This window comes from Pezoporus flaviventris, unplaced genomic scaffold, assembly GCF_033815535.1.
Source record: "Pezoporus flaviventris isolate CSIRO_AGI_PZ_B2104156 unplaced genomic scaffold, CSIRO_AGI_Pfla_v1 ptg000026l, whole genome shotgun sequence".
Lineage (NCBI taxonomy): Eukaryota > Metazoa > Chordata > Aves > Psittaciformes > Psittacidae > Pezoporus > Pezoporus flaviventris.
Genome location: NW_026892574.1, coordinates 1998891 through 2020221, shown reverse-complemented (window position 1 = coordinate 2020221; position 21331 = coordinate 1998891). Strand labels below are relative to the sequence as shown.

The 21331-nt window shown below is 38.5% G+C and overlaps 1 protein-coding gene across 1 annotated transcript; it reads left to right on the top strand.

Moving 5' to 3' along the window:
- The first annotated feature begins 184 nt into the window (after positions 1 to 184).
- Positions 185 to 20440, top strand: LOC133271873 (inter-alpha-trypsin inhibitor heavy chain H3-like). The gene is made up of 22 exons (XM_061458336.1): positions 185 to 300; positions 2881 to 2904; positions 4061 to 4227; positions 5245 to 5349; positions 5763 to 5925; positions 6852 to 6962; positions 7456 to 7581; positions 8138 to 8254; positions 8913 to 9081; positions 9395 to 9520; positions 9833 to 10014; positions 10961 to 11146; positions 12105 to 12244; positions 12643 to 12797; positions 14309 to 14314; positions 15065 to 15091; positions 16042 to 16092; positions 16685 to 16798; positions 17052 to 17256; positions 18411 to 18583; positions 20102 to 20213; positions 20311 to 20440. Exons 1-22 carry the CDS (start codon positions 211 to 213, stop codon positions 20438 to 20440), a joined length of 2679 nt encoding a protein of 892 aa, XP_061314320.1. The 5' UTR covers positions 185 to 210.
- The last annotated feature ends 891 nt before the right edge of the window (positions 20441 to 21331 follow it).

Below are 21331 nucleotides of genomic sequence, written 5' to 3'. Positions count from 1 at the left end.
ATTTCTGTTTGGAGATATTACATAGAAGAGATGTTGCTGAAATACTGTGTAAATCCTGTTACAGCAAATTCAAAGTTCGGTATTTGATCTTCCCCGGATGCCTAATGTTTAATCCCACTTTTCACACCAGGTTATTTATTAACACTCAATAAACAAAGCATTATATATTTATACACATCGTTCAAATTAGAACCTTACTTGTCTTACAAAATGGAAAACCATCTATTGCTTTATATTTTATTACTGATTCCCGCTTTTGCATCATCAGATTTTTTTATAACACGTGGCAGAAACATCAAGGTAAGTGATCAACCAGGTATGGGGCTCCTGCTCTTCGTGAGTTAACTTCCTGCCCTTCAGCTGCATTTCTCAGAGCATACAGTGCTGCCACCAGGAGGTTTGTGTTCTCTGTTACCAGCGAGCACATCAGACTTGGGACTCAGGACTCGTTTACCTCTAATCAGCTTCAATTTTCAATCAGCTCTGAAGCTCCCCTGTATCTCTTTTTAAGACCATGGCTTTCCTCTATTTTTCCCTGCCATCACCACATCATGGTAGAATGTTGTGGTGGTCTTATTTTTAAATGCGTCCAAGGAGCTGACTTTAGCACCTGTGAAGCAATGTAAAATACCAGTGAAAAGATGCCTCCAAGAAGCAGAAAACAGAGATGTAATATCCAGATAAATACGTCCACTATTTTTCCTATATAGTACTGAGGAATATGCACAAATACCTAATTTAGTCTTGTGAATTCCCAGAGGTCACTTCAAGTTAACTGTAGGGTATCTGCTGAGTCTTTTAGTCATGCTGTGTTTTCGTTTCCCAAGCTGTAAAATCAGAGCTTCTTTCAGCAAGTACTGTTTTAGGAGCCCTCGTTTGCCTCCCTGTTTTCTTGGGGGTTCAAATTTCTCTTTTCCTCTGCTCTTCCTCTCTAATTTCTATGGACTTTTTGCACCTATATTCTTTGCTGTTTTGCTGACAGCAAAAGAGTCTTAAACAAACCCAGATTTTGTTACTGTTGTGCAGCTTAAAAAAAAAAAAAAAATCAGTGCAACTGGCAAATATGTGAAAATACCATAGAAACATTTTATCGAGTAACTATAATTACACAAAACAGAGCACATGAAAATCTTGGTTTGGTCTAGAATTGCATAACATTTTTGAATGGGACACTATAACTTTCTGTCAACATGGCTTAAAATGACCATGATGTTAGTGAGGTCTCTAGCTACATCCAAGTGAATCATTAAGAATGAAAAAAATCACCTAATCCACTCCTCTGTGCAGATCAGCGTCAACTAGAGCAATGAGAATGGCAGAGTACCCCCCAAAATGTCAGAACAGAACTCTTTCAAAACCACTATAGAACCCAGAATTCTGATAAAGAAAATGCACAACAATGATTCTGTAAAATTAATTAAATGCAGGTAAAATGTCTTTTGATTTAGGAGGTAGTATTCAGAATTGCATTATTTGTAACTAAATAACACATTTTTGTAGGTTTTTGTATTCTTAAACTGCTTGGTAATTCCACTTGAATGAAAAGTTTGTACAAAACAGATCAACATCTCAGTTGTTTCCAGCTTTTCATTTCCCAGGGTCCATACCTCAGTTCATGTTTTGTAAGGGGAAATGATTAGCCACAATTACAGTATACATACAGAAAAGACGATACCATTTTTCAAAGGATGGATTTGAAGTGATGCAAACTCTACAGAGACCGCAAGAAAGCCCACATAGGTTGTGAAACATGAGGGGTGTGCACACAGAAATCACCTGCATGGCAACAGCAGTTTGAAAGATGAACCTAGAGAAATGTACACATGTTCTGGCCAGTCTTACAGAAGTTAAGAAGCCTCCTCCCCAAAACCTTGCGCTACAGTAGATTGAAAAACTCCAGAATCAACAGAAAATCACCCTCTGTGCTTCAGCTTCCAACCTGTAAAATTCCTAACCGTGAAAGATACCAAAAGCTTTTAATGTACCCAATTGTGTGTACCTGACTTGATACCATGCTGTGTCTTTACCCCCTTGTTTAGTGGAGCAAGTAAACATGCTTGCACAAAATGTCACCCATGAGGTGCTCAGAGCCAAAAAAGATAAGGTTTGTGCAACTGAGCTTATGGGAATTGAGTTACACAAGGCATTACTGTAACGTGATGCAGTGCGTTTGAAGCCTGTTTGCTCTTCCAGAAGAGTACATTGTAGTTCTGATATTTGCACCTACTCTAGGGGCAAATATGCCAAAAAAATGTTCTAGCAGCTTTTTATTTTAGCTCCATGCAACCTTTCACAGTGACTGCCTCTCCTCTCTCTAAGCCTGCTGTATTACCATCTTACCTGCTCACATTAGAACGACAGGTTGGTTTTATTTGATGTCACCCCACAGACAACCTATACTTATGGAAGCCCTATTGAGCAGATACCAGTGTGATCTTTAGTCTCAATGACATTTAAACGTGGCACTGAGCACTCAAGCCTTTTCTTCTCACTCTCGCCTCATCTCTCAGGCTGCCCATTACTGGTTTTTAGCTGAAAGAAAACAACTTCTTGTGTTACTTGAGCAAAATACAGAATCAGCAACGTTTAAACTTTCTCTTTCAGACCCACAGTATTTAAGGTGTACTGATATCAAATTAAAACTAAAAGAGTCACCAGAACTAGGAATGTTATAAGCAAAATATTTATACCTGCCTCAGCTGCCTTGCTCTTCCCTCAAATTTACTTCAGTTTACTAATGAGGACCTTTCTCAAGCCTTCCTTCTCCTGGACAACTCTTTGAGTTGGAAGCAGAAGACAACTACATAGGTGCTAAGTGATTTATTTCTAAATGTAGCTTTCCTACCTTAGTAATGATATTTCCTGTTTTTCTCTTTACAGAAGCGAAATGCTGATAATGACTTGGTGAGTAAAGTATGGTTTTGTCCAGGCTACTGAGAAAGATTTATAGTGAGAAAAATATTTCTACTGTATTCACAACGTTTCTGTGTGCCCAGTCTGAGCAAATGGGTGTTTCTGAGAGGGTGTGATGAGCCCGGAGTTGCTTGGTTTAGGCAGTAGGACTGACTAGAAGGATCCTTTCCAAGCTCAGATGGAAACTCCTGGACAATGAATGAAAGAGAATGAACAAAACATTTTTAACCTTACTGTACTTGAATAAATAGCAAAGTTGTTTGAAGTCACCTCTCTCTATGTAACAGACATCCATTCTACATTGGGTGTATTTTTACTTCTATGTTGTACTTATTTCTAAGGAAGGCAAGACACCTCATCTCTGAGGGTGATTCCACTTGGCACCCGGACTCCCATTCAATGCTTAAATGCTTTGATGGTGCGGAGACCTTCTTAACCAGTCAGTCTGAGATCAGGACCACCATAAAAACTGTGTGGTTCTTGCCAATGCTGGTTTTGATGCAGGAATCAGACCTTGCTGTTGTGGACCTGCCTAACGAGCCACATCTGTTGTTACCTATGCTCTCACATAGTCTCCAGCAATCATATTCCTGTGCATTCAAAGAAAATAAGTATTGCCCTACCTGTTTGCTTGTTTAAAGAAGAATGAGCCTCAGTTGTGAGGAAGTTGAGAATAACATTAAATGGAATTTGGAGCCATCTGGAATAATTTAGATCTATTTTTAAACACGATGACTACTTATATCCCTGCTTAACAAGTCATCCACTCAGCTGAGAATTAGACACTAAGAGAGTGAGGCAGCAGTAAGATGTTTTGCTCTTTGAATAACCATAACCAAAAGTGATAGTCTCAGTGGACAAAAACCCCACAGTTCTTCTGATGGCAGAATGTTTGCTGTGGTGGTAGCATTTTGTTATAGAGCCTGTAGCTGTAACTTGTGGAATAGCACCATGACAGCAATGTGATAGATAGCCAAGAAAAAAAATCACAGCTATGCTCCGGTTCTTATGATTAGGTCTTTCCTGTTTTGCTTTGGAGTGACAAAATGTCCTGCCATGATTTCTTTTTACTAATGTGTTTATGGCTGATTAACAGAGCCTTCAGTGTAACAGCTTTTCTTTGCTTTTGCCATTTTTCAATGTCCAGGTTGTTGATGGGATAGAAATCTCTAGCATGAAAATTGATAGTAAAATAACCTCCCGATTTGCTCACAATGTCATCACCAGTCAAGCTGTCAATCGTGGAAATGTGCACAAAGAAGTCTTCTTTGATGTTGACCTCCCTAAGACAGCCTTCATTACCAACTTCAGCATGTGTGTAATCTTTACAGTATTGTTATCTGTGCAAATGCAACTGGGAGAAACTGAATCCAAATGTTCATTTTCACATTGTCATTAGATAGATTTCTGAATGCCTCTTGGGTAGTTTTCTGGTACTATTAACTTAGCTTGCAAGACACTTAGAGAAAGGCAAACATTGGTACCTCTGTAGAAAAGATGACTAATTTTCAATTATTTCAATTCATCATCATGGACCTTAGGGAATGGGGGGGGTCTTCTCTGGAGATCTGTTCACCTTTTCAGAAATACCACTTACAGTGGCATTATCAAATCAGAAAAGTTCCATTACTTCATTTCCCTGATGGTATTAAAGCTTAATTTATCTCTTAATTTAAAAATCATACCCGAATGAAATGCAGGAAATAGAATTATTCTTTTACATTTGTACCTTTAGTACAAATATGCAATTCTCACAGCATTATGAGTTTTAATTCAGTTTAAACACGTCCATCTGTGCTAATCACACTCTGCCTGTGTTATTTTCAGTGAAAAGAAACAGTAGTTATTAAGGCACAACTACTCTTAATGCACACTAGAACTTGCATTATAGGATGAGATTAATCCCTTATGAAAAATGCCTGTTTAATGCTGTAAGAAGTCTAAGGATGAAGTGTTCAGCTGTAGACAGCTCCATTTGGACAGATGAGTCTCATCCAAGAGTTGGCTTGCCATGAGATGAAACGAGATGGTCAAGCTGCTGAAGCTTAGGAATATGGCAGGTGTAAGTAGTGTTACTATCAGCCCTGTTTTGATCTAATTAGTTTTCAGAGTAAAAATTGGTTTAGATTCTCTTAAGATACTGAGCTCAGAGCTCTTCATTCCGTCTAAATCCACTAAGACTAGCTTCAGTGTAAGTGCTCAGATCTTGGCAATGTGAGATTCCTGCAAGTGCTTTCTAGCAAACCAATCAATAAACAGAGAATTGCCTGTAGTAACTTTTTGTGCATTGGTGCAAACCATTCACCTAAACTAGGACTTTTTCATCTGCAGGACAATTGATGGTGTCACTTACCCTGGAACTATAAAGGAAAAGGAAGCTGCAAAAAAGCAATATGAGAAGGCTGTTTCAAGGGGAGAGACTGCTGGTCTTGTCAAGTAAGAACGATGTCTTGTGTGGCTTCCACACCACCATCCCCTAGCAAATTGTGAGGTTGGAAATACTTTGTTCTGGCGTATTTCTGAAGTTCATTTTTTATGTGAATGAAGAACAATCATTAAGTTAGAGTTACTGTAGTGTAAAATATAAAAAGGAAACACAGCTTCTGGCTACACAGGCAGTATCTGCAATTATGAAAGACTTTCTGCAGCTGTCACTGACTTGTGTGACCCATTCCTGGGATTAAGCTCACTGGGAAACTTAAATAGATTCTACAGTTTAAGTATGATCTTAGCAGTAGATCAAGATTCCCATCTTTGTTTTAGCCCTTTTTGAAAATCATACTCCACCAACCCAAACAATAAATACTGTGAAAGATGATATAGTATTTTTCTTACCCACTTAAATACAGAGCTTCAGGAAGAAAAACAGAAAAGTTCACTGTCTCAGTCAACATTGAAGCAGCCAGTAAAGTCACTTTTGAACTCACATATGAGGAACTCCTGAAACGACAGTTTGGAAGATATGAGATGTTCATCAAAGTAAAACCAAAACAGCTTGTCAAAGATTTTGAGGTAAATGGCGAGGTGTATCAATTTGGCCTGTAACTTAAGAGATGATGAAATTCTGTACATCTGTTGAAAGTGGAGTACCATGGTCATTCCCATTGGTTCACAGGTGAGCTAAAGGCCCATACTTTATTCATATTTCTAATGAATCACATGGGAAGTCCACACCAGTACACGTTAGTGCAGGTTTTCATTTGTAAGCCTGACAAATTACTCAGCTACTAAGCCTCCAAAAGAAATAATGTACAGAAACCTGGAAAAGCCATTATGATGCCTTGAGGTAAAAATAAAACCAGCAGCTTTTATAAATGCTTTTACAACATAAACTACACCTTTCACACATCACCATGAAACAACATAAGCTTAAATTACAGTGATACAGGTATCTCATTCTAGAATACCGTGACTTTTGTGTGCCAAAACTTGCCTTTGATCATTCCTATTGCCTTGCTAAAACCTAGCTCTAAGGCAAAGCTTTTCTGGTTTATATGCCCAGAAAATTCTGTGTAAAAATCATTACGAGACTCAGCATCTAGAAGAGCCAGTGCAGCAGCATTTAAACACACTATGACAGAAGGCATGCTGAAATATATTGGGCACAACTCACACCTAATGGCTGGGTTATATTTTTGAAGGACTTGAGTATTTATTGAATTTTTACAAAATTCCAGTATCAGGTTATATTTCTATTAAAGTGTATTTGTTTCTAGCTTTGATTTTAACTTCTCTATATAAAAGGGCCTGTTTGGCAGATGGTGTGTCCACACAAGTGTGGTTTTGCACTGCCATTCTAAATTGTAAGAGTAAATTTCTTTTGATCTTATGAAAATCCCTCTTTCACATGTGTAGTTGCCTGCTGATCCTCCTGGAAATGGCTGTATTGATATGTTGTGAGGTAATCAATGACAATGAATTTTCAATTAATATTTCAGATTGAAGTAAGTATCTTTGAGCCCCAGGGTATCACTGAGCTGGAAGCAGAAGGGACATTCATCACCAATGAGCTGCAAAATACCATTAAAAAAACTCTTTCAGAGAAAAAGGTAAATGGCTACTGCATTCCATAATGTATTATGGTTACAATTCTGAAATAAGAATGCCAGTGCTACCAATGGAAGTGAGAGGAATAAAAATAGGTGAAATGCAGTAAAGGCTTGTCTGTGCAAATGAGCTTACACTTCCAAGCTACCAAGTTGAAGGCCATCCCCATGCAGTTCAGAAGCCACATAGCTGTTAAGCATGGTACTGTACCTAAACCAGTAGGCCCTGTCTCACACCAGTAATTGAAAACCTGGATACTGATGGGGAAGTAAACACATGAAGAAAGCTCTAGAGAGCAGCCTTCACATATCAGTTACTCATCAATAAATATATAAATACATACAGATACAAACTAATACCTAACCTGATAAACAAGGTTAGTCTCATATCTGTGAATATAAATATAGCAGCTCTACAAAAATGCAAACGTCCTTGTGTTCTGGAAGTACCTTTCAGCTGTTGAGGTTCAGATCTAATGAAGGCATTTCTTTTCAGGGGCATATCTCCTTCAAGCCGACTCTTGATCAGCAGCGAACCTGTGCAAATTGCTCACAGTCTGCCTTGGATGGGGATTTTACTGTAAGATATGATGTGAAGAGAACAACTCCAGATAATTTGCAGGTAAATCTGACAGCTGGAAATTTTGAGCTGTTGAACAGCCTAGCCTGTGTAGTAAAGCTCAGGGAGCAGCAAGGGCCAGCAGTTCCCTAAAGGACAGGTTGCTGAATGTGTCAAGACAGCTGACAAGCGCAAGGGATTCACCAGCCATGATGAGCCCACTCCCCACAGTACCTAAGCAAGGTAGACCCAGAAACATTAGTCAAATTAAACTGAGAATCCAGGTCACCACACAAGTTTGTGATGATGAGGCAGCCCAGTGTCAAGGTGAGAAGTCATGCTGCAGGGTGGGATTCAAATCAGTGGAGTCCATGGACAGATATGGCTGTGACACAGCTGGAGACAGGCATTCTTACAGTGTAGCTCAAGCAGGGACCAAAGGCCTAAGCTTGTGCTTAAATGAAGTCCCTGGCCCTGTGAACTGAGATAGAACTGGTCAAGGGGGGACTTTAAAACCTTTTTAGTCCTCTTAGGGGCCAGACGCCAAATGAAAGTAATTTATTCTTTATCTGGTTTATGATATAGAAAAGTGGTTTTGTTTTGGCTTTTTTTTTTTCAGATTGTCAATGGCTACTTCGTGCACTTCTTTGCACCAACAAATCTTCCAAAGTTGAGCAAGAATGTTATTTTTGTAATAGATATTAGTGGTTCAATGTCTGGAAGAGAAATAGAACAGGTAAGTTATTATGTTACTATGGAGTCCCAGTGAAAGAGCCTCTGTTGTGATGGAAGGGACAGGGAGGCTGATAGTGCATGAGCACTGCTTCAACTGCACCAGGTGGTTTTATGCTGTAACCTCTCTAATATGCAGAACCATAAGTACTGTTGTGAAGCATTACTGTAGAACAAAATTCTATATATTTAGGCTGTATTTACTTGTATTATGTGCATTATCTATGTTGTTCATTCTGTTTCCTCTAGGAAGCGGCAGCTCTTTTCATAGGACTCCTCATTCCAAGATAATGCTCAGAGTTTTCAGGTTTCAGTGCATCAAAATATCCATGCTTGCTTGCATGGGAGCTTCTCCACGACCATTTCCCATCGCTTTCTATTTGCTGTGCCAGCTTACCTCAGTGTAAGCAACAGTCCATGGGCTGAAACTTGATTTTCCTCTCGGCTGCAAAGATTTAGCAGATGTAATTGCAACTGGCTGACTTCATTAGAGTGATTGTGAAATAGACACAGGGACTGGCAAGGGCAGAACAAGCTCAGAATATTTGCACCACTGTGTAAAAGTTAAAAATACCAAATGCTGAGACATTAATCATGTAAAATCTGTAATCACCTCTTTCATTAAATGTTAAGCCATACATTTAAATCTCTTTGTCTTACAGACAAGAGAAGCACTTCTAAAAATCTTAGATGACATGAAAGAAGATGACTTCTTCAATTTCATACTTTTTGGCAGTGAAGTACACACCTGGAAAGAAACGTTAATCAAAGCCACTCGAGAGAATTTGGATGAAGCAAGGAAGTTTGTTCGGGGCATTGACACTGCAGGCAGTAAGCACTTTACTGAAATTGCCTATAGGTCTTTGTGTAAATTAATTTATCAGGTCAGTCTGTGAACATGATGCTAAAAATCTTCATATTTTTAATCCTGATGAGATGCTCCTAAAGGTGAAATTTACTCTGTAACATCTACTTAGCCTTATATTTCCAAAATCCAGGTATTTTTCTATCTAAACATCTCCCTGCTTGCAAACCCAAATCTTTAATTTTCATACTGCAATGAGGCCTCATAAGATTTCAGTGAAAAGGGGGCCTTTATTTTGACTGTTTATGCTGAAACCAAATTTCTATGTCTGCCTTGCAGTGACAAATTTACATGGTGGCATAATGAGGGGAATTGATATGCTGAATGCTGCTCATGAAGGAAACCTAGTGCCCAAGAGAAGCGCTTCTATAGTTATCATGTTAACAGATGGCCAACCAAACGTAGGTAAGTTTGTGTTGGATGGAATAATAAAGAGTGTGAATTAGCTAACAAAAAAACCCAACAAAAAAACAACAAAAAAAGCCAACAAAAAACCCAATGACAAAAAACCCCAACCAACAACTAAGTTAAAATTTGCCTCCACCTTTGACTTATGGATGTTTTAATGATTTAAATGCTACTGTACCAGCAGCATACTACTAAAGCAAGTTTTTGATAATGGCTGCTAGGGAACCCGAACATGACTATTCACATTTCATTTTGTGATCCTTTTTTCTATTTAAGAAGAAAACTGAAACGTTTTCTGGTTTGATGCAGGCATATCAAATACTCAGGAAATCCAGGCACATGTGAAAAAAGCCATTGAAGGAAAATATCCCTTATACAATCTTGGGTTTGGCTATGGCGTTGACTACAACTTCTTGGAGAAGATGGCACTGGAGAATAAAGGACTGGCCCGTCGCATTTATCCTGACTCTGATGCAGCTTTACAGCTTCAGGTACAGTAATCGCTGCTTACATTAGATGAGAGATACATTAATTCAGGCAAGTATACAGACATTCTTATTTTGAAGTAATCCAAATCCCAAAGTGTAATCTCCTACTGAGATACTCGAGTCTGCTGTAATCAGAATATTAGTTACATTTAATGTTCCCCTTCCCTTATATAAGCAGACAGTGGAAGGGAGATACCCTGGGCTACAGAAGAGGGTTTAAAACTTGGCATAGGGTGACACAAGTCATGGTTCTGAAGGACACTTTGGTATGCAACAAGATTGCTGCAGCCATTTTCTCTCCTGCATCTCATAGATCATGTAGTTAATGTCATGTCAAGGGAAGAGAAGGATGACAAAGCATAAGGACGCTAGATACTCTAAGAACTTTCTGCATATGTTACCGTACCTTTGAAGCATTTTAGTCATACAAGGCATAAGAACAGGTATAGGCAGTACAGAACTGACTTCTTTTATTTCTCACATTCCAATAGCAGCCATTTGAAAATGTCACCAAATAATTTAGATGCTGGATTTCATTGCAAGCTCTGCCAAACTAAAATACCTAGTCTCCTTTGGCTTATGTCATCATTTGAGACTCTGCAGAGAATAGATCTAGAAACTTATTTCTATCAAACAGGGGGAAGCCTGGGATCCCTCTTGATTAACACTGGTGGAACTCGTCATCCACAGCATGTTGTTCTCAGATTTTTTTCCTCTCTCTTAATGACACTGCAGAGCTGGTATGACCTTTCTCATCTCCACTTTTTGTAGATTTTTAGGCCTTGTACTCTGAGATTTAACTGAACATTTAAATATTTTTTTTCTAAAATACTCTTTCAGCTTTCATTGCTGGGTAGCAGGGTGTTTCTGGGCACAGATTTACCTATGAGTTACAGAAACAATGATAGGTAAATGTTTTCTTTTTCTTTTTTGTCTTTTCATCCTGTAGGGGTTTTATGACGAGGTGTCAAATCCCATGCTCACTGATGTGGAGTTAAACTACCCAGAAAATGAAATATCAGACCTAACTAGAAACAGTTTTAAGCATTTCTATGATGGATCTGAGATTGTGGTGGCTGGACGCTTAATAGACAACAACCAAAACCATTTGACTGCAGATGTGAGAGGTGAAGGTGTAAGTGTGGATTTCTTTGACTTACATAAGGTTCACAAAATGTTTGCAAGCCCAAAGCTGGCAATACTAAAAATATTTACTGGTATTTCTTTACCTCAGTGACACGTTGTGTTACTGCATGTGTGAGAAACTAAATGCACCAAAGTCATTACTTTTAACACTGAAAATTACTTGCCTAACTCAGTCTGGTATGAGAGGGTCAGTCTTAAACAACTTTGTGCAGTGATTGAATTATATTTGCTAATAGATTTAACTATCTCTTTTTTTTGTTTAGTCTCTAAATACCCTACCTTGTTCTTTCAGGAGCCAAATATTCAGTGTGACAGACATTAGTCTTCACTGGGAAAAGAAAACTGATAGATAAGACAGCTGAATATTTGAAATCGTTTCCTCTTAAAATAGGCAAAATCTACTTCTAATACAAATGAAGTGATCTAAATATCTCTCCAGATCTGAATTCTGTAAAAAAATTTTCCCCTGATATTCAAGAAACACAACACAAACATATTATAGATCATGTTATCTTAAATATTGTGAACTGCACATATGCCGTGTGCACTGTGATGTAGTACATATATTATATGAAATTAGGTATATTTCAAATGTAAATAATGTATTATTAGTAAGTTAGCCAGCACATCTGCTTTAACGGGTTCCTGTGTGAAATCAGCACCATAATCAAAGTTCTTTAAATCCTGAGTAGCCAAATTCTAGTGAACACAACTGCCATGTGAATTTGGAAACAGCATTATGGCCTACAGTGTACACTACTAACCTTCACAGAAGCAATGGAACAAAGATCCTGATACAACACTAACAATTTCCTGGGCAAGTGTCAGTGTGGGACCAGTCTGGTTTTCAATTTAATAACATTTTCAGATGTGAAGGTCTTGATCTGGGCACGTTCTGGAAGTTTCTGGCTATTTAGGATACAGAGAAATTTCCTTACTCCTAACAGGCTAATGATGCCCTGTCATATACTACACAACAAGATGCTGAGGAAACAGCTAAAGCTTTCCAAGAACAAGAATACATATTTGGAGAGTACATTGAAAGGCTCTGGGCTTATCTCACCATTGAACAACTCCTAGAAAAACGGTAATTATATCTAGGATAACAGCTATGAACCCTTTTAAGCTATCTGACTGGTGCAGCTTCTGGGATGGGAAGCTGAAATTCACTTCAAACTGAGGTGCCAATGAGAAACCACAAAAACTGGTAAGAAAAATATCCCAATCTATTCTCCTCCCCAGCCTCAGTATTCCTGTTTCAGGTTGCAAATTACACAGTTTAAAATTACTGCAAATATAAAGCACAGTTTTGCCTTTTTCTTGGATACCCAGTGGAATCAGAAGTGCTCTTAAGACTGTAACAAATATTCCTTATTGATAAGTTACCTGCAGAGAAACAACTTCAGTTTAAAGAAAAATATTTAATCCAGAGTTCAGTGAGTAATGTAGCCATCACTCATGCCAAGAGTCTCTCCCTGTATTCAGTATTGCAGCTACAGGAGAAGAAAAGGAGAATCTTACAGCCGAAGCCTTGGATCTCTCACTAAAATACAAGTTTGTAACACCACTGACATCCATGGTGGTAACAAAGCCAGAAGACTATGACAATAAAGATGGGATTGCTGATAAACCCATTGAAGGTATAGGCATTTTCACAATTGTACTTTGAGCATCCAAGTTCCTTTGATGTTCCCCTACAGAAAGGCTTTTGTATGGACACAGTTTTAAACATGTATCTGAAAAATCTATTTTCTAAGCCTTGCACTTGTGAGGTTTACGTAAAATAACTTACCATTGTAAAGCTCATTTCCATCAAGCCATCCTTCATTACTGAGCTGCACAGGCAAAATACTAGAAATTCAAAATAAGTGTAACTTTAAGCTAAATATATAAAGTATTTTAGATCAAAAAAACAAAAAGCAAGAAGCAGTTCTTATCTAATAATCAGATATATTCGGTGTAGTTCATATCACTTTCTCCTTTATTTTTCTACATATTTCAGTTTAGGGGTGTATGTAGTAACATCTTTCTACATAAAATGGGAAAATCTGCATGAGATCTTCCTTGTACGGGATATATCAGGTTGTAAAAAGGAGATCATACCTGTAAAACACAGTATTCATATATATTGCAGAAAGAGAAGCAATGATACTGAAAACGCACTTGTTCTTAGTTCCTCTGATCTTTTATTTCATTATGAACTCCTTGCTCAGTAACACTGTGCTTTCATCCAGTTCAGCTGCTTTGTTTAGCCTCTGTGAAATGAAGCAACTGTTCCTCTTTAGCAAAGTAAGGCCAAATGCTACCTGGTCGATGCACCCTGAAGTCACCTCACCCTCATCTGTATGTGTTGCTCAAGCCATCCTCTTCTCTCCCTCACTCAACAGGTCTGACAAACTGCTTGTGAGGCTTTTCAATCTGTTCTACTAACAGCCATTAATTTTTCCACAAACTTTTGCTTAGCACCCCTAAGTTTAAATTTACAGCTGGATTCCATAAAATGGAAATCATACCCAAACGTTTGACAGAATTGGCATCTGCTCAGAGCCATCTTCAGCTCTTTGCTTCCCCTTCCCAGGTGTTTGTAGTACAAAGGCCTCTTTCCAAGTAAATCCCCTTTGTGTATAGAAAATGTAGAGCAGTAATAGGAGAAAATGCTTAAAACACTGCTGCTGTATAAGAAAAGAAGTTTTACACACCCTAGAGTCTAGATTCACAAAAAAAGACTATTGAATCATCCAGTCAGTACTAATAAATGATGCAAATGTCTTGAAAACCACAAAAGAGTAAACCCAATAGATACGTTTTGCAATGTGGAAATGGCATAACAATAAACCAATTACTAATTGCGCTCATTGTATGCATAATCACATTTCTGCTGCCTCACATAACAGCTTTTTACTTCCAGTGTGTTTTTGTTTGAGCTGCACATATTGAGTTGTATCATTGGGAAGATTGCAATTGTAAAATACTAAAGATATCCAGTTGAATTGTCCATCAGCTGGTTTGTTTGGGGTTTTTTTTTGTTTATTTGGGGTTGTTTTTCTTAGCATATGTTTTAACAGGGTCAGAATCCTTCCTGTTTAATTACACAACTGAAATAAAATTCCTGTTTTTCTTCCTTTTACTTCTCCCTTGCCCATGGGAACAGCTGAAGGTATGTACGTTTCTTATTAAATTTACTTAATATTTTTAACTGTTAGAGATGGATTTCCTGCATCACTCACCTTATCTAGGACACAGTATTTTAATACAATTCTTGGCGAATAAATCAGGAGTGTGTTATAAGTAGATTAAAAGCTTTTCAGCTGGAAAAACCTGTAAATACAATTTTCAGCATTGTTCCTCCTATCTCAGATCATTTCACCATCCTACCACCACAAAATTCAGGTCCAGTACAAAGAAGTTTTCCAGGGCTAGCGCTGTCAACTCCCAGATCCCTGAGTGTTGCAGTCTCTCATACAGAGATGTCTTCATTGATACTGTGATTGCTGCTACTTCAGCACAAAGCCCTTGTCTTCAAACACACCCCATAGCTTCAGCTGTAAAAAGAGTAGAAGACTAGAAAAACGTGGAAGCAGGTGGGAAATCATACTGATTTCCCAGTCGTGCACCTTAGAACAAGAGGGCACAGAGGTATTGGAGAAGAGCAGGTTGTCCCAGCAAATTCCAGGCCTTTGGAGAAGTAACATTTTTGCTGAGGATCAGTGTGCTTCCTGCCTGTTTATGGCATGGGGATGCAGTACTATGCTGACTGGTTTGACTGACTTTTTCTTTTTTTAAATATTTAGAATTTTATCCATAAATACAAGGTTTTGGAGTTGGTTTCGGTGGAAGGAAGGAAGGAAGTGGGAGATTGTTTTTGATTCCTTCTAGCCTCTAAAATAACATTTTGTTTCATTCACAGCACAGGCTGCCACAGCTGCTAGGCTGGGTAAGTCGTTAGTTTTAAGTTTCTGATGAAGCAGCATCTGTCATAGGAAATTGATTCAATCAACTGAAATTAGTGGAGAGACAGAAACTGCCTTTTCTGGGTTAACAATTGTGTTTTGACAAAAGCTAACAAATTCTGCTCCTGCTACAATGTTGCTCACTGCTAAAACCGCTTACAGGTTGAAAAATACCAGATTTAACAGTTTCAACTAAATAGCTTTTAAGGAGTAAATGGCAGTTCACCAAACCACCTTTTTTTCCTGAAAGCTGTTTCCCCAAGAGCAGATGGTGGACTTGAACTTGCATCTCCTCTGGAATTACATAAAGCAAGGGACTATGATATCAGCATCTCTGACTAAGTTAGTATGTTCAGTTACTTTTACAGAAAGAATTTATATGAGAGAGAGAGAGCACGCAACAGGCCCTTCAGATTGCTGGCTGGGCAATGAGAGAAATGAGAGAATTATGAAGTTTTTGCTCTGGCAGTTAGATTCCATCTCTCTTAATCTCTCTTTTTACTTGTTTTTCCTCAAGTCTTCATTGAAAAGACTTAAATTTATTCTGGAAAAAAAAAATAATGTCAAAACCTCATATGTATTCAGTGGGTGATGTCACCTTTCCTTGCTGATACACAGCTTAATCCTGAAGTCGCTTAATCCTGAAGTCGTCCTGAAGACGTTTGTGTCCTACAGGTACATTACTTGGGTCTTGTGGAAACACTGTAAGCAATTTAGACTACAAGTGAAATCTATCTCTGAAGCTTTTCTTGATTCAAAAAGGACACAAACTGTCATTCCATGTATTATATGCTCTAAAAACTAGGATGGAATTAGCAATTTGCCTAGCACATTAACTTCCTGACATCTTAGAGGTACTGTGCAGATAGTGTGTAAAAATTCATTTTGATGTGAGCTTTTTAACTTTTTTTTTTTCTCTTCACTCTCTCTGCAGTTCCACAGGTATCTTACCTGTACAGGTCACAGCCCACATGGCATACTAGTGGTGAGTAATGTCTGCATAGAAGGAGAACAGAGAGGGTATTTAATTGTGCAAGTCTTATGAGTCTTTCAGATAATTCCCTTCCACATAAGCAGACATTTTTCATTTCGAAGGGGCTGGTATTTTAATTTGCTTTAAACATCTCTAAATGTGTTCTAAAGATCAAGTCACTGAGATGATACATAAGCATCTTCTTAGTCCTCCCCATTGCTAGACTTAGTGTTGGGAACTGCCTGTTCTCCATATGAGCTTCCAGCCCTCAGTAGTACTTTCATGGCTCTCAGAGATCAGCACTTCGAGGTGGCCATCCTGAACCTACAATCCATGTGCCAAATTTCCCAGTGGTTGAGAGACACGGGATATATGTCATTTACCTGGGAAAGATGAGGGGAAAAAGGATGTAGTTCCTTTGGGGGAGATGGTAGCAGCTTCCTTGGGACCCCACCATTCCTTTGGAGGATGGACTGGACTGAGCTGGCCATCCAGCTTGTACAGGGACTAGTCCTCAGCAGTTCCAGCATCACAACATTAAATGTTCATGTGGAACTTTAAACCTGTGTATCACTGTACAAATACCAGTGATTTGCCTCTGCAGTTGATGGAGATCCACACTTCATTATATCGGTGCCAGAAAAAGAAGATGCCATTTGTTTCAATATCAATGAAAACCCAGGAGCTGTGTTAAATTTAATAACTGACCCAGTTACAGGTGAGTTTTATTTTAAATTCTTTATGCTCTATGAAATATTAAACTTTTGTCAAGAAAATCTTGTTGTCTGTGGAAAGCCACAGAGCAGTCCCCAGAGCTTTATTCTACTTTGGCACAAATATGGCCGCGTGGTTCTGATCTGGTTTTCACCTTGTGTTTGTTTCCTTGAGTTGTTAAATTTCCATGAGATTCCTTGACATCAGTTGATCAGGCCCTATCTACATAGAACATTGATGTTTCCTTTTTATACTAGGCATCACAGTCAATGGAGAACTCATTGGTGATAAGAGAGCAAACAGTGATGCAAAGATCCAAAACACGTATTTTGGAAAACTTGGCATTGCAAATAAGTACCTGGATTTAAAGCTGACAGTAACTCCTGAGAAGATCACAATTCAGAATGGCAATGAAAAAACAGGTTTCTCCTGGCTTGACTCAGTCACCTTGCAGCAAGAAGGGTAAGGCTTGCAGAAACAGTATCAGGCTCCTCTATTACTGTGTACAGGGTTTTTAGCATTGATCAATAACAGACTTTTAAGATTTGTTGTCTGAATATACGAAAGAAACTGAATTGAGTCCTGCTGTGTCCTGCTTTCCACTTTGTTGTGTAACTGCTGAATCAGTTTCTCTGCTTGGAATAAGTAAAGAGTTCTCCCTGATTGTCTACTCCTACAACTAAGGTAAAACTAGATTTGGTATTGTGCTTAATGCAACAGTGTCTTACAAACACTTAAAGAGTAATTTCAGACAGTGTGTGTAGCCTTTTAAGCAAAACCAGAATAATGTGCTGTAAACAATCTCCATTTTAAGAAACAGAAAATGTGGTAATCATAGAATAAGTACATTTTTCCCTGTCAGCAGATACATTATTCATGAGATTTATCTATTATTTGTACCTGGGCCAAACAAAGTTTAGAAAAGGAATAGCCAGCATCAACTCCTCCTCCTCCTTTACATTTTCATTGTGTACCTGGAATGAAGCTACCATCTTCTCAAAGCATGGCACTGCAGCAGAAGGAACACTGGAGCAGAAGTGCTATTCATACAGCAGGCTCATTTTTTATTGAAATAGCGACTTGGATGCTATCACTTACCCAATCAGAAGCAAATCTCCGGTGTCCCAGCACTTGCCTAGACAGTTCAGCCATTGCCTTTTCTGAAAACCAAAGGGAAAAGGTGTCAGCATCCAGGCAAGGAAATGATGGTTTTATCACATTGCAGGGGGGTTGGACTAGATGACCTTTGAAGGTCCCTCCCATCAACAACTTCTATGATTCTATCAATAACATTTTGATTTACAGCATGAGGTGACATTTCTATATATCACAAACCTATCTGTGATTAATTGTGCTGTTATAAGACAAGTTTTGGTAGAAACATCTTGTTGAAAAGTTTAAAGCTAGCCTGCTTTTACAGTGTACTTCAGTAGGAGTCTTTGGCTGTCTGTGAACACACACTGATTCACATGGACCAAAATAGGCAGCAAAACCTCTCTTTTAATAAACACCGAGGAACTGATAAAGTCGTGTTTTTTTGTAGGACCTGTTTCTTCTCATTGCTGTTAACTCAGGGAAGCACAATGCCCTAAGTCAAGTTTCTCTTTGTTCCTCAGTTTAACTTTGGTAATTAACAGAAAAAGAAATGTGGTGCTCACAATGGGCAGCGGTGCCTCCTTTGTTATTGTTTTGCACCAAGTGTGGAAGAAACATCCTCTGCACCAAGATTTCCTGGGACTGTATACATTGGAAAGTGACAAACTGTCTGAACAGACCCATGGACTATTAGGTATGGCTTCATTTAGTGTTTTCATGCTTGTTTTTCCTTACGAGGCTATATGATTTGTAGACACAATCTTGTAGTTAGGCTTTCTGAATTGAGATAGCGTTGGAAACGTGACATTGATTGGCTGTATTAAGATTTCTGGCAAAACATTCTGAGCTCAGACTTGATGCATTATCTTTTCATAAACTCTGCTACTGCTGCTGAAATAATAAGCATCCACTGTCCTCACTGGTATCTTTGAAGCTCTTTAAACTATCTACGGATTATTTTCTTTCTTACTACACTATTCTCCCTGTTTCTTGGGTGGTTTGAGCTCTCCTTTCTCCTAAGCACAAACACTCTGAGAAAAATGCTCACTGGAATTTGCTAAACCTCAGTTAGTGCATCCTTGTAAGAAACAAAGTTGTTAAGGTATATCTTGATTTATTAGTATATATTAATGTCACAGAATGTCTTGCATTGGCTAAGGTTTTCCTCATGTCAGCTAACATTCTTTATTCTAGTAGAAGGCAAAGTTGATAATTCAGGGATCAAAATTTTGACCCCATTGAATGCTGCTTTGTCAGTGTAGTGAGTTTGGTGATGTGCATTCTCTGTTGGAAAATACACAGGTAGCAGCCATTTTCCCTTGCCTCCCAGTTTTCACTTACAAAATGAGGCAAGGGCTGCAAACATTCAATTTGGGTCAATAAGTTTACTCATTGTGGAAAATAATGAACTGCTACTCTTCTCAGTCTCGATATGCACTTGGAGGCCCAAGGAGAGTGAGCAAAGGTGTATCACTGGTGGTACCTTCGACATGCTGGAACGAAACAGAAAAGGAGCAGAATAAGGATGGAATGTTATTTATGCTTTCCTGCTCCATGGTCCTCATACATGACCTCTCCACACAGAAATTACTCTGCTGTTATGTGAATTGCAAGTAGGAAAAAAATTGTGCAGGGCCCACATGATGTGAGTACACCAGGTTATATACAGTTCAGTCACTTAAACCCCTTATCTCTATTTTCATCATCTTTGACTTTGCCCCTGTACTATACTAAGCAATCTAAAATCTCTGCACATTGTAGCACTCAAAGCACCAACAGCATCCTGCATCAGCCCAGACAGGGGAAAAGTGTGTGAAAGCTCACCCTGGAAGGAGTGTGAAAATTCTTTAGGTGTCAGCCTTATTCCAAGCATAATCACATCCAAGAGTTTCAGAGCTCAACACATGTACTGTTTGATACAAAAAAAGCTAATGACTTTGAGAGTATGTAATAAATACATCTGAATAGACAAGACACAAAATGAGGAAGTCATAAAGGATATCTAGAAAAGGCTAATTTTACTGTGCACTCAGAAGTTGGAATTTACATCCAGGTACACAGAGAATTCTTGCATGTGTTCAGCCTTACTCAAAACCTGGTGTTTGCTTATCAATTCAAAACTCTGCAGGGGCATGGAAAGCAGCACAGGAATGCAGAACTGTTTTAGTGTGTGCAACATGCCTGAAATGGTAATTTTGACTTCTATTTTTAGGACAGTTTTTCCACCCCATTGACTTCACCATACTTGAAATTCATCCCGGGTCTGATCCTAAGAAACCAGATGCCACTATGATTGTTAAAAACAATGAACTGACAGTTACAAGGTAAACAATAATTAAGTCCTTAGCAAAGACTTAGGAAAGGTTACATTGTCAAAGTGTTTCTGCTTCCATACTCCCATCACGGTGTTTCTCCTTTCAGGGGCTGGCAGAGGGATTACAGAATCGATCCGAAGCGCGGCGTCGATATCCCTTGCTGGTTTGTTCATAACAACGGAGCTGGGCTGATAGATGGTGTTCATACGGACTATATTGTTTCCAGCCTGTTTTAAACAGCTACAACTTCCTCCAAATTCATGGGTATAAGGAGTATTTGTCTGAAAGAATAGTTTTTTCAATGTTTAAGATCTGCTAAACATACACAAGCTTTACTGTGTTTGGCAGTGCCAGTGTATGGTGGATTCTCACAGAGTTTTAGTGCATATTTGATCCAACCCAAGGTGCTGAATAGCTATTCTGCCTGTGTGCACAGATATCACTCATCCTCTGAAGCATCTTACCGGATTCATTTACTAGTTTTAACATCCTGACTTAAGATTTGACTTTGTAAAACATAACAGAAACATTCTACCCAAGTTTAAATCAGTAACTGAGTGTCAGGAGTGATTTTAATAAAAGCATCGGTACTTAATGCCTTGTCCTATTATTCCAACAGCTGTCAGTGTTTCCCAAAGTCTAGGATACCAGATGCATTTAGAAGTTCAGCAGAAGACAGCTGACAGTCCAGCATCTATTTCAGGATATTTCTATAGCAATTCAAACCAACTGACACTTGACTGCATAGTGCTAGAGGGCTGGTGCAGGGCCATCGCTCTAGATGACTGTTAGCATCCAGAATGCCTGTATTTTAGTGTTTTAATTTGAATCTAACTTGTGAATGCCCAAATCTTTATAAAATAATGAAATGCCACAGTTCCAAACAGCACTAAGATTTGAGGAATAGAACATGTCTTTTGGACAGTATCTTTTTTGTTTGTGAAATTTTACTGAAAGGCCATTACAATCTTCCAGTAAAATTCCTCCCTCCATTGCCATAACTGAATTTATGCACATATTTTAGGACTAAAAGTGTCCCATTTGTTTATATATTCACGTTGTACTGGAAGAAATTGTAAGCTATTAGTTCTAAAGCAAAAACATAAGTGTATTTCTTACTTGAGATT

Coding starts and splice junctions, on each gene's coding strand:
- LOC133271873 (XM_061458336.1), top strand. CDS start 211: ATGGAAAACCATCTATTGCTTTATATTTTATTACTGATTCCCGCTTTT. Junction 12,245..12,642: donor GAACAACTCCTAGAAAAACG/GTAATTATATCT, acceptor CCCTGTATTCAG/TATTGCAGCTACAGGAGAAG. Junction 16,799..17,051: donor AATAACTGACCCAGTTACAG/GTGAGTTTTATT, acceptor TTTTTATACTAG/GCATCACAGTCAATGGAGAA.